General features: G+C 44.7%; 1 protein-coding gene across 1 annotated transcript; it reads left to right on the top strand.

Moving 5' to 3' along the window:
* The first annotated feature begins 3450 nt into the window (after positions 1 to 3450).
* On the top strand, positions 3451 to 9495 carry Kctd12 (potassium channel tetramerization domain containing 12). The gene has a single exon (XM_006977986.4). It carries the CDS (start codon positions 3663 to 3665, stop codon positions 4644 to 4646), a length of 984 nt encoding a protein of 327 aa, XP_006978048.1. The 5' UTR covers positions 3451 to 3662; the 3' UTR covers positions 4647 to 9495.
* The last annotated feature ends 5390 nt before the right edge of the window (positions 9496 to 14885 follow it).

The raw sequence follows: 14885 nt of genomic DNA, 5'->3' as shown, positions 1-14885 counted from the left end.
CTATAGGCTAGAAATGCTTCTAGTAGCTCATACTTTAGTTTCAAGGTCCGAGTTCTTGCAAAGGTGTGCTCTCTTTTCCTTAGGAAAGTGCAAAGAGTCACATGGAAAAGAACAGTGACCATCAATGCATCCTTCGCTGGAGAATGGGTTGAACCTAAACATAGAGAGGATGATTTCCGAAGTCTTTCTGGGTCTCCATCCAATTGGCTGTATTTAAAACATCCTGGATGCTTGCTCTAAAGAGCTGTGACCCTACCCCTGGCCCCCACCACCAAACATGCCCAGGCCAATAGATTCAAGCATCCAAGTGATTAGGTGTTGTGATACTAACCCATGGGCAAGAATCAAAAGACACAAAAATCAACCAGGAAATTCTCAAATATTTGTGTCTCAAATCTCGTTTAATCCATTAATGTCTGTCATACACAACCTGGCTTCTGTAGGAAATGCTAGGGACTCCTCTGCAGGAAGTAGCTTGAGGTGGATGAATGTGTCATCGCTAGAGGTATGGAACAATGACTGTGGCCTGTTGTAGGCACACAGCATCTCTCCAGTTTGTAGTCAGTGACTACGTCAAGGACACTTTGGTGTTTACAGGATACAAGTGGATGACACTGCGCATAAACTTGTACTGAGAGACAAACTCATTCCCCACACAGACCCCTTGGACTTGTTTAACATAAACCTAGAATGCTACTATTCCAGAATGTGCTATGACCTTCTCTTTTCTGTTCCATTTTCATTTTCACAGAGACACCTTTCCTGGATACTCTCCATAATGTATTATCCTTATATTTATCCATTTATTTCACTTCACAAATGTTTTTGTGATGTTCATCACTACCTGAACAGTGTGTGTGTGTGTGTGTGTACACTATAAACTCTAAGAGGGCAGTGATTATTTTTAACACACTTTCTGGAACACAGTGATAGACCCTGAATGAATATTGATGGAATAAGTGAATGAGCAACATATCACATAATTATAAAAGCCCAGCCGTGTTCTAGATACTAGGGATATAGCAATGAACGGAGCTGACAAACATAACTGAACTCTTTGGATCTTACATTAAGACACAGGGAAAGAGACTTTTGACAGGCAAGGCAGGGAAGCTTGGAGAATAGAGCTGGGCATCATCACACAGAGTGATGGAGGAAGGAGACCTGGGGAAGGTCAGGAGAAAAGAGGTGTACACAGTGTAGGGGGAGCATGGGCCATTTAGGCAAAGAGAAAAAAGAAGTCTGTGAGGTCACACCCAGCACATTCTTTGCAAAGTGTTGAGGGATGGGCCAGTGAAGCATGCGTGGGTCAGACACAGGCAGGCAGTCTTTCAGGTCACTTGGAGGACTTTGGTCTTGTTCTTGTGTGAGCTGGGTGGGTACTGTAGGGCTCTGAGCAGAGGGACACACCCGATGTTGGGTCCGATCGGATCCTCCTTTTGGTCCAGTGATGAAAGACTGATGGGTGCTGGGGTAGAAGCAGCTAGGAGCCCCAGGCAGTCAAGCAGGAGGAAATGCTGGCGTGGTCCACGGGAGTGGCAGAGGTAGTGAAGTCCTTAAGACGGGAAGGATCTCGAAGGGGGGCCCGGCAGAATCTACCGAAACAATGAACAAAAGTAATGACCCAGTTGTGCCAAGATGACACAAAAGTCTTTTCTTGGATTTACAGAAAAGAGCAAGTTTTGTCAGGCCTCAGACGCTGATGTAACAGATTCAGTATTAGGGCTTAGAACACTTGGGTCAACTATCATTTATCCCAGAGAACAGTGCAAAAATGGCAAAATATATTCAGTACCAAAGATCCGTGCTTGCAATTAAGCAGCCTGGTCTGGGGTTTGATCTTATTTCAGCTTGCTGACACGACTGCAGTGATTGTTCGGCAGACATAAACATTTCAAAAATGAAAATGACACTCATCCGTGAGAAGACTATCAAGCTCGTCCCTTGGTTGCACAAAGGGTAAATATCATTATCGAGAACAAAGATCTTTCCTGGCGTATTGTGGTCGACAGCCTGTCCTTCAAAGTGATCTGATAACTGTTCAGATCCCCAATCCTTTGCCTCTTGGCTGCTCTGAAGGAGCCTTGGCTATTCTTCAGTCTTGAATTCTTCACAGCCTGACACTGAGCAAAGCAGAAAAGCGTTTATTAACCTCGTGGTTTCTGAGACCTTCCTCTACCTCGATCTTCTGGAATCCCTTACCTATTAGTTTACCAAAACCAACAACCACACAACTACTCACAAATCTGGAACTTCAGAATGAGCCTAGTGCAAACAAGATGATGGAAATTTGAAGAGTGCAATCTGTCTCATTCTTCGGGGAGATCAGGGAAGGCTCCCCGGCAGAGGCGGAGTTCTGTGGGCTGCACTTTGCGCATGACTGAGAAAGTACAGGAAGTAGGAGGTCATAGAGACCAGGGCTGGATCTAAAGGGCCTTTGAACTTACACATCTGCTTCTCTGGTGCACGGTCTTTTTAAGTACAGAAGAGAAAGAGGGAGGGAGGGACCTGGAAAACCAGTGCTCCTGGACCTCTAGAATCGCTACCCAGGGCTAGAAAGCCGACTTCTTGTGGATGTGTATTAAAATTTCAGGGAACAAATAAAATATTACTAAGAACTGCCTTAGACTGTAATGTTCTGGTGCGATTCACAGATGGCTGAAAGGAACCCGAGGCCTCACATTCCGCTTTCGGAGGCGCTTGGAAGCCTTCACAGGGACGAACTAGAAGCCCCACCTTTAACTTCCTCTCATAGCCATTTCTGTTCGCTGCAGTATTGTGTTGAGGTTTCCTGGCCGAAGACTTTATGCACTCGGAGAGTAAACTATCTTAGCATCCTCGCGAGGCCTTCGCGTGTGGTTTCTAGGGATTTTTTTTTTTGAGGCTATATTACAGTCACGTGAAAACCTTTGGGTTGGAGTGACCCCTATGTCCCTCTAGAGCTGTGTCTCTCTTCAGAACTTCCAGAGACACGGGGATCCTCTACGGCAGCGCTCTGCACAGTTGAAAGCTGGGTAGGTCTAGAGGGCGCTAGGCCGCAGGCTACCAAACCTTTCCCACTCTGCCAGAAAGTTTCCGAGCCCTTCTGGAGTCCCTGGGTACGGGCTGCGGTCGGCCGAGAAGGGGACACAGACGATCGCTTTAGAGAACAGCCTTCCGGGGAAGCGCCGAGGCTCTGACCCACTGCGGAAGAGGAAGGAGAGCTGGGTCCCGGCGCCGGAGGGCGGTGACAGTGTGGTCGCCCCCCGGAGCGCGCGGGTCAGGGTGGAGCCTGCAGCCCCGAGCCGCCTCAGCGTTTAGCATGCAAATCCATTCCCCGCTCCTCCTCTCCCCCCACCCCCAGCCCTCCCCGCCCCGGGAGCGAGCTCCGCCGCTCCGCAGCCGCCCACGCCTCCTGCGCGCCGCGGCGCCCGAGCGGGCGGCTCTACTTAAGCGGCGCGCGGGCCGCGACCCGCCACTCGCCTGGAGCGCGCGGGCGAGGCGGGCGCAGCGCACCGGGGCTCTCGTGGGCTCACAGCTGCGCGCTCGCACCGCGCGGCTCTCGGTGTTGGCGGCGGCGGCGGCGGCGGCGGCCGCCTGAGCGCAGAGCTCCCGGGATAAAAGCCGCTGCAGCTCCCGATCGCGACCCCGCTCCCTGTCGCAACCCGGCCACCTCTTTGGCCATGGCTCTGGCGGACAGCACCCGAGGATTACCCAACGGGGGTGGAGGCGGGGGTGGCAGCGGCTCGTCGTCGTCCTCGGCGGAGCCGCCGCTCTTCCCGGACATCGTGGAGCTGAACGTGGGGGGGCAGGTGTATGTGACCCGGCGCTGCACGGTGGTGTCCGTGCCCGACTCGCTGCTCTGGCGTATGTTCACGCAGCAGCAGCCGCAGGAGCTGGCCCGGGACAGCAAGGGCCGCTTCTTTCTGGATCGGGACGGCTTCCTCTTCCGCTACATCCTGGATTACCTGCGGGACTTGCAGCTCGTCCTGCCGGACTACTTCCCCGAGCGCAGCCGGCTGCAGCGCGAGGCCGAGTACTTCGAGCTGCCGGAGCTCGTGCGTCGCCTCGGGGCGCCCCAGCAGCCGGGTCCCGGGCCACCGCCGCCGCACTCGCGCCGCGGGGTTCCCAAGGAGGGCTCGGTGGGCGACGAGCTGCAGCCGCTGGGCTACTCGGAGACCGAGCCGCAGGAGGGCGCCTCGGCCGGGGCTCCGTCGCCCACGCTGGAGCTGGCTAGCCGCAGCCCGTCCGGGGGCGCGGCGGGGCCCCTGCTCACACCGTCCCAGTCTTTGGACGGCAGCCGGCGCTCCGGCTACATCACCATCGGCTACCGAGGCTCCTACACCATCGGGCGCGACGCCCAGGCGGACGCCAAGTTCCGGCGGGTGGCGCGCATCACGGTGTGCGGCAAGACGTCGCTGGCCAAGGAGGTGTTTGGGGACACCCTGAACGAGAGCCGGGATCCCGACCGGCCCCCGGAGCGCTACACCTCGCGCTATTACCTCAAGTTCAACTTCCTAGAGCAGGCCTTCGATAAGCTGTCCGAGTCGGGCTTCCACATGGTGGCGTGCAGCTCCACGGGCACCTGCGCCTTTGCTAGCAGCACCGACCAGAGCGAGGACAAGATCTGGACCAGCTACACCGAGTACGTCTTCTGCAGGGAGTGAGCTCCCCAGACCCCCTGGCCACTCCCGCGCCCACTTCCTTTCCTCCACTCGGGGGCACAGGATTATAGCTGCCCTAGACCCCTTCCCCTCGTGCCCTGGTTCCTTCTGCCCTTCCCGTCTCTCCCCCAGTAGCTCACCCAGACCCTTCAGCTCCCCACTTGAGAATCTGCAGCCACAAATCCTCTGGGCTTCTTCGTCTTCTTTGGACCCCGCTAACCGCGAGTGCTCAGATGTAGCTCTTCTTCACCTCTGCTTCCTCCACTCCTGGCCTCCAACCACCCTTCCCCCCAGATTGTACTTGAGTTCCAGAGCTGGTGGGGCAGTGCGGGCGCAAAGTCACCAAGTACCTGGGAGTGACTGAATTGTCCTGACCCGACTGGACGGTGTCCAGCGTGCAGTGTGGGAGTCTTGGAAACCTTAAGTCCCTTGACTCCCTAGTGGTTTCAGAGATCAGAACTGAGAGCGCTGTGTGGAGATAGTGTTTTAAAAGACTTGTTTCCCACTATAAAGATCAAGTTTTAGACGACAGAATGGAAGACTGTAATGCTGGAATTAAGACCCCATGGAGGCAGTTCAGAGACTGTAAATAAAGTGATTAGAAGAAAAAAAAAAGTTACAGGTAGAAGTAAATCCTAGTACTGGTAACGGGGAGGATCCTATTTTCCCTACACAATAGATCTCCTGTGGCTTAAAATTGTAGAAAGCCATGATCCTCCTGCCTGCGGAGGCGCCCTTTCTCGTCAGCTGTTTGCCTGAGCTTTAGGTTGTATTGGTTAAGGCAGCCCTTGTAGGCAAGGAGCAGGCAGCCCAGGGAGGCGAGGCTGCCCAGGCCCCCAGCGCTGCAGAAAGTCACTGGCAGAGACTGAGTAATGCAGGAGTGTTAGGAGGATCATACAGCCCTTAGGTCTAGGACTAGTGGGAGGGTTGGGGAGGGAGGAAGGGCGGGGAGGAAGGGTGGAGAGGGAGGAGAGGACATACTCATTTATTATTTGGAAGCTGGAAGTCTGTACCATCCATTTGAGTACATGCACATTTAAAAATATCAAACAGTACGTGTAAACTTAGATTTTTTTTTTTTAAATCAAGGTTAGAAAAAGTCCCACTTTCAGCTGGAAGTTTATCGAGCTATTTTGAGTCCTAAACTGTTAAGTTGCTAATACTTGTAATAACCTAACCAAAGAGTTTCCTAGTAGTTTTAGTGGTTTGAACGTTTATTTTCTTGTTGATTATATTTCCTCATTTTTTAAATCCTATTTACTTAAGCAAAGTAAGTTTGCTTTTAGCTTAGACTTAAGATCGCTTATTATCATTATTTTTAAATTACTGTTTTTCTCTAAGCCCAGCAAATATGGACTGCTGGGCAGTTCTGAAAACCCGAACAACGCCATTTCTTTCGTGCGTTCATTTGACGTTTCAGTGGACTCTTTTTTCAAATGACAGAGCTGAAGATAAACGTAAGCACCGGGAGCCGCCCATCTGTAGATAGCTGTGAAGTGAAATGTTTTTAAATGAAGGCAAATACTTCAGTGTGAGCTGAGCAATAACAGGGCGTTTCAGGTAAACGCAGCAGCAACAGGAGCCCTGGTTGCCTTTTGCCTTTACTCTCACGTGGAATGAGTTCCTAGCGTGTATCCTGTGTACACCACAGCCGAAGGGAGGTGAATCCGTCTGCTCTCCGCTGAGAGGCACCCTTTGAATTATCTGTGATGATGGAGGAGCCTTTCTGTGTGTGTGTTTGTTTTATCATCTTTCTCCGAAATATGTTTTAAGAGATTTTGTAAGAGTTGTTTTAAGTGTTTAAATTAGTACTATTTTTCCTTCTTTTTAAAAACGAACCTTGTACTGTACTTCACTGTGTCCACGGCAGATGTTATGAATTGGGACAGTTTTATTCTCAGACTCATGTGATCCAATCTGTATATACCATATATAAACATTTTACACGAATCATTTAGTTTTTTAATTCATCTACTAACGCTATAAAACTTACTGTATTTACCCCTGGTAACTTGCATTTGATGGTGTATATACAAAAGCAACACATTTTGGTGAGTTTCTTATATCCTTGCCTGTGAACTTGGGTCAGGAAAACATTCATAACTAGGAGGCTGGGTTTGCTCCATACATTTTTGCTGAGATGTTAGTTGTATACTGATCATATGTCACTTAACTGTTTACCTGTATTCAAGCTATCCGTATTTTTAATCCAATAATGTTTTTATTTTAATTGGGAGAGGTTTAAGTATTTTTTGTTAGTTACCTTTTTTTTTTTTTTTAAAAAAAAATAAAAGTTAGCTTTATGTACAGAGTCTGCAGTTTTAAAGAAAGGGAAGCAGGGATCCAGGAAGTTGTGTTAACTTTAGTTTTGAGCTTGTTTTTAGACAGTGGATCAGGAAATGGACCAGAACCTTTGTTTCAAGCCTGAAATGATTTAGGACTGTCACTCAAACGTGAGTGTCGTAGATTTCTCCATGTTATGGTACTCTGTTAGATTGCTTAACAAAGAAATGGATGATTAAGAGCATCTTTAGAACAGATCAAAATATGCTGACAGATGGCAAGATGGAAGTTCTGATCCCCCCTTGTCAAATCTGCACAACTTTAGGAGCCATGAGAAACTGCTCAAGTTTTATCTGCACTCAAGTCTTATGAATGGTGTCTTCGAAAACGATTCAATTGTCTCGTGAACACGTAGGCATCTTTTTATGTCCCACCACACCTGGCTGGCCTGTAATTTTGAAGCCTGGGGATTTAGTGTTAGGAATAGTACATGAGTCTCTCTCCCTGGAAGTGACTGTCCCCTCTGATGTTGAAGCCAATGCATGGAAACTTTACTTTTTAGCCCAAAGTGAAGTCTGAGTAGTCACCTTATTCTATGAAAGGAACATAGTGTGACCGAATCAGGATCATTCGGAATGGGCACTTTTCTCCCCTTGGCTTTGGGCTTTAGAAGAAAACGTTGAGGCTTATAAAATGTTCTAAAGTATTGATTAACACCTGTGAATTTGGTTAGTGTACCAAATAGAGTAAGGCTCTCAAAAATATCTTTGAAATGACCTGGGAGAATGTTGTAAACTATTCAAATAATTGTGGCTGCATTAATCCATCTCAGAGGGGCAAGCGTTTGCATATGTTGATCAAATTACCATTTGATGCTGATCAATAATGGAATGACATTAGATTTAATAACTAATTTTTATAAAGAAGTGTTGACAGTCATTGTGGTTGGAAAAAATAGGTACATGTTCCATGCTTGCATATCAGATGTTTGTTTTTTTTAATACATGTGGATTATGAACCACATTCATTCTAAATTTTCAAACATGTAGAAGAAAATATTCTTTGAAGATGTGAGAAAATTTCCCCCTTTTAATACTGTTTTTATTCTAGTGTTTCTTATTTAGGTTTTTCAATTGATAGCAAAGTGATAATACTAGCCCAAATTGTCTTCTTTTTAAAAGCAGAATCATATATATATATATCTATTTTCAATGTGTGTGCTGCTTATCTGAGGAAATATATAATGTGTGAATACTCAGAGAAAACTGGCAGTGATTACAACGTATTCTGATTTTTATTGTAGTTTCCATAGAATGGTGTTATCACATCAAAGCCATGTATGATGAAGCTTTGACAATTTTTTAACTCTTCAAATTATGGTGAACTCCAATCTAGTATTCAAATCATTTTTTGTACTCCTACATGTAAAATAAATTATAATGCAGATAGTTAAAAAAATAGTGAAGGAAGTGAATTTCTTAAGAATTTCTTTTACAGTACTTAATTACAAGTACTGTAAAACTGACATATTTTAAAAATAGTAAACTTGGTATTTTTATTGTTAAACTCTTAGTCAAGACTTTGCTTGCAATTTTTATTATGTTTTTCATCACTACAAATCATTTAAAATCTGAATATTTGAGATAATCTGTCTCTTGAGTAATGAATAAAATGCAGTATTCTTATTCTATAGACTTATTCAGAGTCTATAGTTCCTGGAAGAAGTTTTCACATAGCCATAACTAAGTTATGCTGTAGTCAACTTTTCTTTGTGACAGTTTTGGACAGTACATATCTCAAAATATTAATAAGTGAGGATTTAAGATTCTTTCCTGGGCCCCATTAAACAAAGATGGAAGAATCCTAGCAGAAGACGGGCTCACAGAGTATGCTGTTGTAGGTAGGAGGAAGGACCAGTTGACCAAGAATATTTGCCACTTAAAGTTTTTTTTTTGTAATTCTTTTCGAGCCAGTTCTGTTTACTTAGAATGTGTTTTTAAGTGTGCAGACATTAATTGTAATGCTGTCTTTGTGACTTTATAGCCAGGTAAACTTTGGTATAACTCTTGAATACATTCACCAATTACCACTGTTAATATCCATTTGATGACAAAGGATTGAAACATTCACCATGGCTATGAATTTTGAACATGTAAATTAAATTTTCTGGGCACTTGCAAAATCCTGTTTGTAATAATTATTTGGATTCTGAAATGTTGAAAATGTTATTTGCTAAGTGATACATCTCTTTGAGCTGTTTCTTAAAAATCTAAGGGTACATGGAAAATATAATATCAGACTTTTCTAACAAAACATAAACCCAAGAATAAGAGCCCCTCTATAGTAAAAGGAAAACAAAAACACACGGATGAAATCTTTTCAGAGATGCTCAAACTTTGAAATTGCTTTCATCCACCCAAATGTTTTATTTTTATCTATTCACAACCAGTTGTATAATGGAAACACTCAATACTGGTTTCCCTGCTGTGTGTGAAGTAATGAATCATTGATTATGTGACTTGTTATGTATTCTATTAAACACTAAAGAATAAAACATTCACTCCTTTAATTACTCCCTTTGGCTCTTGGGTATGGATTGGCTGGAAGACTGTTATAATTTCATTTAAGGAGTTTTGGGAATGCTTTCCACACTGCTGTGGGACTGAAGGACACTGAGCAATGCCACTAGACCAGCAGAACTCACCAAGTAAATTTCCAGCTGGGCCAGGCTGAATCAGGCCCTTTTCTCTTTTTATTATCAAGAATGCTTAACAGGCAATCTGATAGTCATTGCAAAAGAGAGGTCTTTCACAAGATAGTTGTTTAATTTCTGTCTTTACAGCCACAGTTGTATAGGGCAATCTGATATAAATGCCCTCTTTAAGTGTGAAGGGACAAGGTAGTAGATGCTGCAAGATTTGCCTGAAGTGCAAGTACAGTTCGTGAAGAAGGTAAGGTCCTGGGAGTGTTGGATAGGGACAGCTGTCTGTCTGGTGCGAGGACTATTTGCAGCACTGTCTCCAGCCTTCGGAGTTCCTGCATTCCAAAGAAGGCCCAGTGCCACTCCGACTAGGATATTACAGAAACCAGTGGCTTGCTGGGTTATAGCACAGGAAGCCGGGAGTAAGGTGGATAGTGCAAGCCAGGTTTCGCCCTTCCTCTTCTGCCCGTACTTCCTCTGGGTAGCTTTTGTTTTGTATATATAAACACAAATGATTTATTTTTGAAAATGTCATAGACACGACAAAAACCTTAGGCACTACAAGAATGTAGCTAATAAAGAAGAAGTCTCCCCCCCCTTTTTTTTTTTTTTTGGTTTTTTGAGACAGGGTTTCTCTGTGCAGCTTTGTGCCTTTCCTGGAACTCACTTGGTAGCCCAGGCTGGCCTCGAACTCACAGAGATCTGCCTGGCTCTGCCTCCCAAGTGCTGGGCTTAAAGGCGTGTGCCACCACCGCCCAGCTGAAATCCCTTTTCTAATCCCTACCCTTTCCTGGAGACAACATCCAGGGCTTCTACACACGAAGCATTGCTTATTCCACCCCCTTCTCTTTTCTGCAGTGGCTGTTCCTCTTCCAAGCTAACCCTCTTGTTTAAGCACTTACATGAGAGCTCATGTGACACATGGACATGTGGCAATGATCTTTCTCTGTTCTGATAGTTTCACGATGTTCTGCATGTTGTGCTATTGTCCAGATGGGCTGCAGCTTTTAACTTGTCTTTTATTGATATGTATTTAAGTCCTTAGGGATTTTTTTTCTACTCCAAAGAACCTGTATTGAATGCATTTTTACATGCATTAAAATAGATGTGTCTGGTACTTTTGTATGAAATGGTGTTAGTACAAAAATGGACTAGAGTCTGGAGAGAGAGTTTTTTCCCCCCCTTCTTAGGGACTGAAAATTCAGGCTTCTGACTTATGACCATTTAACTTAAGATATATTTTTTTAAACTTTTCTATAACACAAAAAACATTCAGTATGCACATATTTAATAGAAACCTAACTTAGAATTTTGATGTTTGCCCCCAGATTCGTGTTATGTGACAGTATACTAGTATACTGTCTGTAATGCTGAGCAGTGACAATGAGCTGCAGATCTCAGTCAACTGCCTGATGATAATGGTGACACCAGTCCTCAACAGTGCCGTGTGTTGCTGAGGCAGAATGTCCTCGACGTGTAGATAGGTATTACACAAGTCCACTTTTTTTACTTACCATATCTTCAACCTAGAATAAGCTTATTGGCATGTAAAGCTATCAATCAAAGGATGTCTAACTCTATATTCTTTTTTAAAAGATTGTTTATTCATTTGTATGAGTATTTTGCCTGTGTGTAGGTAGGTGCACCGTGTGCATGCAGTTCCTGCAGAGATTAAAAGAGGATGTTGGGTTACCTGGAACTGGAGTTATAGGTGGTTGTGGACTGCCAGGCTGGTGTTGGGTTCTCTGTAAGAGCGCCTAGTGCTTTTAACTGGTGAGCCATCTCTCCTGTCCCTCTTGATACTCTTATTCAATATAGCGTTTGAAATCCTAGCTAGCGCAATAAATCAGGACTAATAAAAAGTGAAAATAAGACAGGAAGAAGTGAAATTACCACTGTTTGCAGATATTCAATTCTTGGAGGCCCTGAAGATTCCACTGGAAAACTCTTTGATCTGACAAATACTTGCAAGCAAAAAAACTGAATACAGAATCAAGCTGTATAAGCATGTAACTTTCATATGCACCAAATATTTCTTGCCAAGAAAGAAATCATAAAAATCCCATTCCCAGTAGCTCTCTCTCTCTCTCTCTCTCTCTCTCTCTCTCTCTCTCTCTCTCTCTCTCTCTCTCTCTCTCTCTCTCTCTCTCTCTCTCCTAAGAATAAAGCTAACCAAGGAGGCACAAGGCTTCTACAATGAAAATCTTGTAGAAGATTTCACTGTAGAAAAATGCGAAGAAATTTCTAGAAGACAGAAATAGTACCTGGAGAAGCATAGGTAACAGGGCCCACTTTACCCTTCAGTGCAGGTACCTTTTGAGGCCAGAGAGGGCATCAGATGACCTGGAACTGGAGTGATGTGCGGTTGTGATGCCTCCTGAGGCAGGCCCTGAACCTCGGTCCTCTGGAAGAGCAGTGAATGATCTTAACCTTGAGTCCTCTCTCCAGACCCCATACTTGGCTTGTAGAAGTTTATGCACGTACAGGACTTAAGTAGTTCCAAAGCAGATGTCCCTTCAGGCCAAAATAGACCTTGCCACTAGATTTCCTGAAAGTGGCCCATTCTGCTATTTAGAAAGATCTGGAAAGCCACCTTAGGCCACTGACTCTTCACTTGGCTCCTGCAGGTTTCCCTCCATTTGTAGCTATTCATCCCATTGATTTGTTCATTAATTAAAAGTCCCCTGAGTGCACACCATGGGCCAGACTGAGCCAATCTGACAGGAACCCCAAAATGAATAATATACAAGCAATATCATGACAAAGTAACTTGAACATTTATCATTAAGATAGCTGGAACAATGACAGAAGTCAGAAAGGGTGATATACAAGAAATAAAAACCCTATACCTCTTGGCTTGCTGAAGGATAAAAGGTGAAGAAGAGGAAGGGCAGTAAGGAAAGAGGGAGAAGAGCCTGTTAGGTGCAGGCTGGCTTGTGAAGAAAGACAAGAGTGAGTTCTATGAAATGGCTATCTTGCTGAAATTTGACTGAAAAAAAAAATACACCACCATCATCACCACTTCCAATATTGCCATAGCTATCACCACACCACCATCACCATCAACACCGTTTCTATCGTTGCTGCCACCACTGTCAATACCACCACCACCACCACCGTCATCACCACCACCACCACCGTTATCACCACCATCAGCATCATCACTATGCCACCACCCCCACAATATTACTACCATGACTATCAATACTACCAACACCACCAATACTATCACCACCACTACCCTCCTCCACCACAATTACCACCATCATCGTCACCACTCCTGTTCTATTTTTACCCAAAACATATAAACAAAATAAAAAAGAAAGGAATGGCTCAATGTATAAGTGGGGTCTGGATTTCCAGTATGCCCGTAAAGGCTGTCTGTCATCTTGGCACTCAGGAAGTAGAGACATGGGCTGTCAGGGGCAAGCTGGTGAGCTTGACCAACCAAACTGGTGAATTCTAGGTTCAACAAGAAACCTTGCCCCAGTAAATTAAGTGGAGAGCAACTGAGGAAGACACCTGATGTCAACTCTGGTCTCCATATACACATGCACAAACATGGCCCCATAAATGCAAAACACACACACACACACACACACACACACACACACACACACACACACACACACAGAGAGAGAGAGAGAGAGAGAGAGAGAGAGAGAGAGAGAGAGAGAGAGAGAGAGAAGATTCTCTCACAACTCTTGTCTGCTATAAGTTCAATACATTTTAAAAAGCCACAACCCAATAAACACAAACAAAATGAAACAAAGACCCAGACTAAACAACCCACAAATTCACTCCTACCAATGAAAATTGTGGAGGGACGAGGAGCCAGTCAGACCCAGTCAGAGCCAGTCAGAGCCAGTCAGAACCAGCCTCATCTAGCCTATTAAAGGATCTGCACTCTTGTTCTTGGGATTTATTGAAGAATTTTAAGCAAGGGGTGTAGTAACCTCTGTGAAATTTCTTAGATCTAATTCCACATGTGGGGCTGAGTGCAAAAGGAGCCAGAGGCCACTTAGGAGATGATTATGGGAGTCCATGTAAGGGGTCACATTAAGCTACATGCAGATCATCTGGCCAAAGTGTGGTATGAGGTTTTATTCATCTTTCTTTTGAATCTTTCAGATTACGTAATTTTATATGCACAAGAACTGCTTGCAACAATATTGGTCATACCCTGTTTGACTGAAACAGCCTAATCGTTCAAGAGAAATAGAGCTTTTAAAAATGAGTTCTTTGAGTATTTCATACAGTGTAATTTGATCATATTTATCCCTCCCCCAACTCCTCCCAGATCCAACTCCCTTCCTTACCTATTCAACTTTGTGTCCTTTTCTTTTTTAGAAAAAATATTAAACTCATCAAGTTCTATTTGTGATGCCCATATTCTTTTGGATCTGTGGTCTTCCACGAGAGTGTGGTTGAGATACCAGTGGCTACACCATAAAAGAAAACTGACTCACCCTCTCCTAGCATATCAGGGCAGTTATACACATGGACTCAGTGGTTGTGACATAGAGTTTTAAGGAAACCTTATTAGTTACTTAGTAGATGGTTTACTGAGCACCTATTACTATTATGTATAAAGAGTCCTGAAATATCAACTTATCATTTCATTTGTCACTGTTACACTGCCATGAAAAGACACCATGACCAAGGCAATTATTACAAAAGAGAGCATTCAATTGGAGGCTTGCTTATAGCTTCAGAGGCTTAGTTCATTATCAGCGTGGCAGGAGAATGGTGGCCTGCAGGCAGGTGTTAGAACAGTAGCTGAGAGTTCTACACCCTAATCCACAGGTGGCAGAAAGAGAGAGTCACTGGACCTGGCATAGGCTTTTGAACCTCAAAGTCCACCTGCAGTGACACACTTCCTCCAAAAAGGCCACACCTATCCCAACAAGCCCACATCTCCTAAACCTAATCCTTTCAACAGTTCTACTCCCTTGTGACTAAGAATTCAAATATATGAACCTATGTGGGGGGTTGGTTGTGGGTGAGGGGTTGGTGGTGCGTGGGGGGTTGGTGGTGGGTGGGGAATTGGTGATGGTTATTCTTATTCAAACTACCACAGATACCTAGCTAACTTCTTTCAAGAATTTTTCAAGTTGCCTAAGAAGTGGGCAACTGGTCAGTTTCGGGATCTTCTCCAACGATCAGAAATTAAAGAAAACTTTGAACCTCTGATCTATACACCTTGGAGTTTGATGAACATTGCTGTGACCTTCACAATTCTAATAAGTGTATTCATT

Source organism: Peromyscus maniculatus, chromosome 9 (genome assembly GCF_049852395.1).
Source record: "Peromyscus maniculatus bairdii isolate BWxNUB_F1_BW_parent chromosome 9, HU_Pman_BW_mat_3.1, whole genome shotgun sequence".
NCBI lineage: Eukaryota > Metazoa > Chordata > Mammalia > Rodentia > Cricetidae > Peromyscus > Peromyscus maniculatus.
This window is presented reverse-complemented; position numbering and strand designations above follow the sequence as displayed.

Bases quoted from the DNA above. Each gene is read 5' to 3' on its own strand.
- Kctd12 (XM_006977986.4), top strand. From the start codon at position 3,663: ATGGCTCTGGCGGACAGCACCCGAGGATTACCCAACGGGGGTGGAGGC.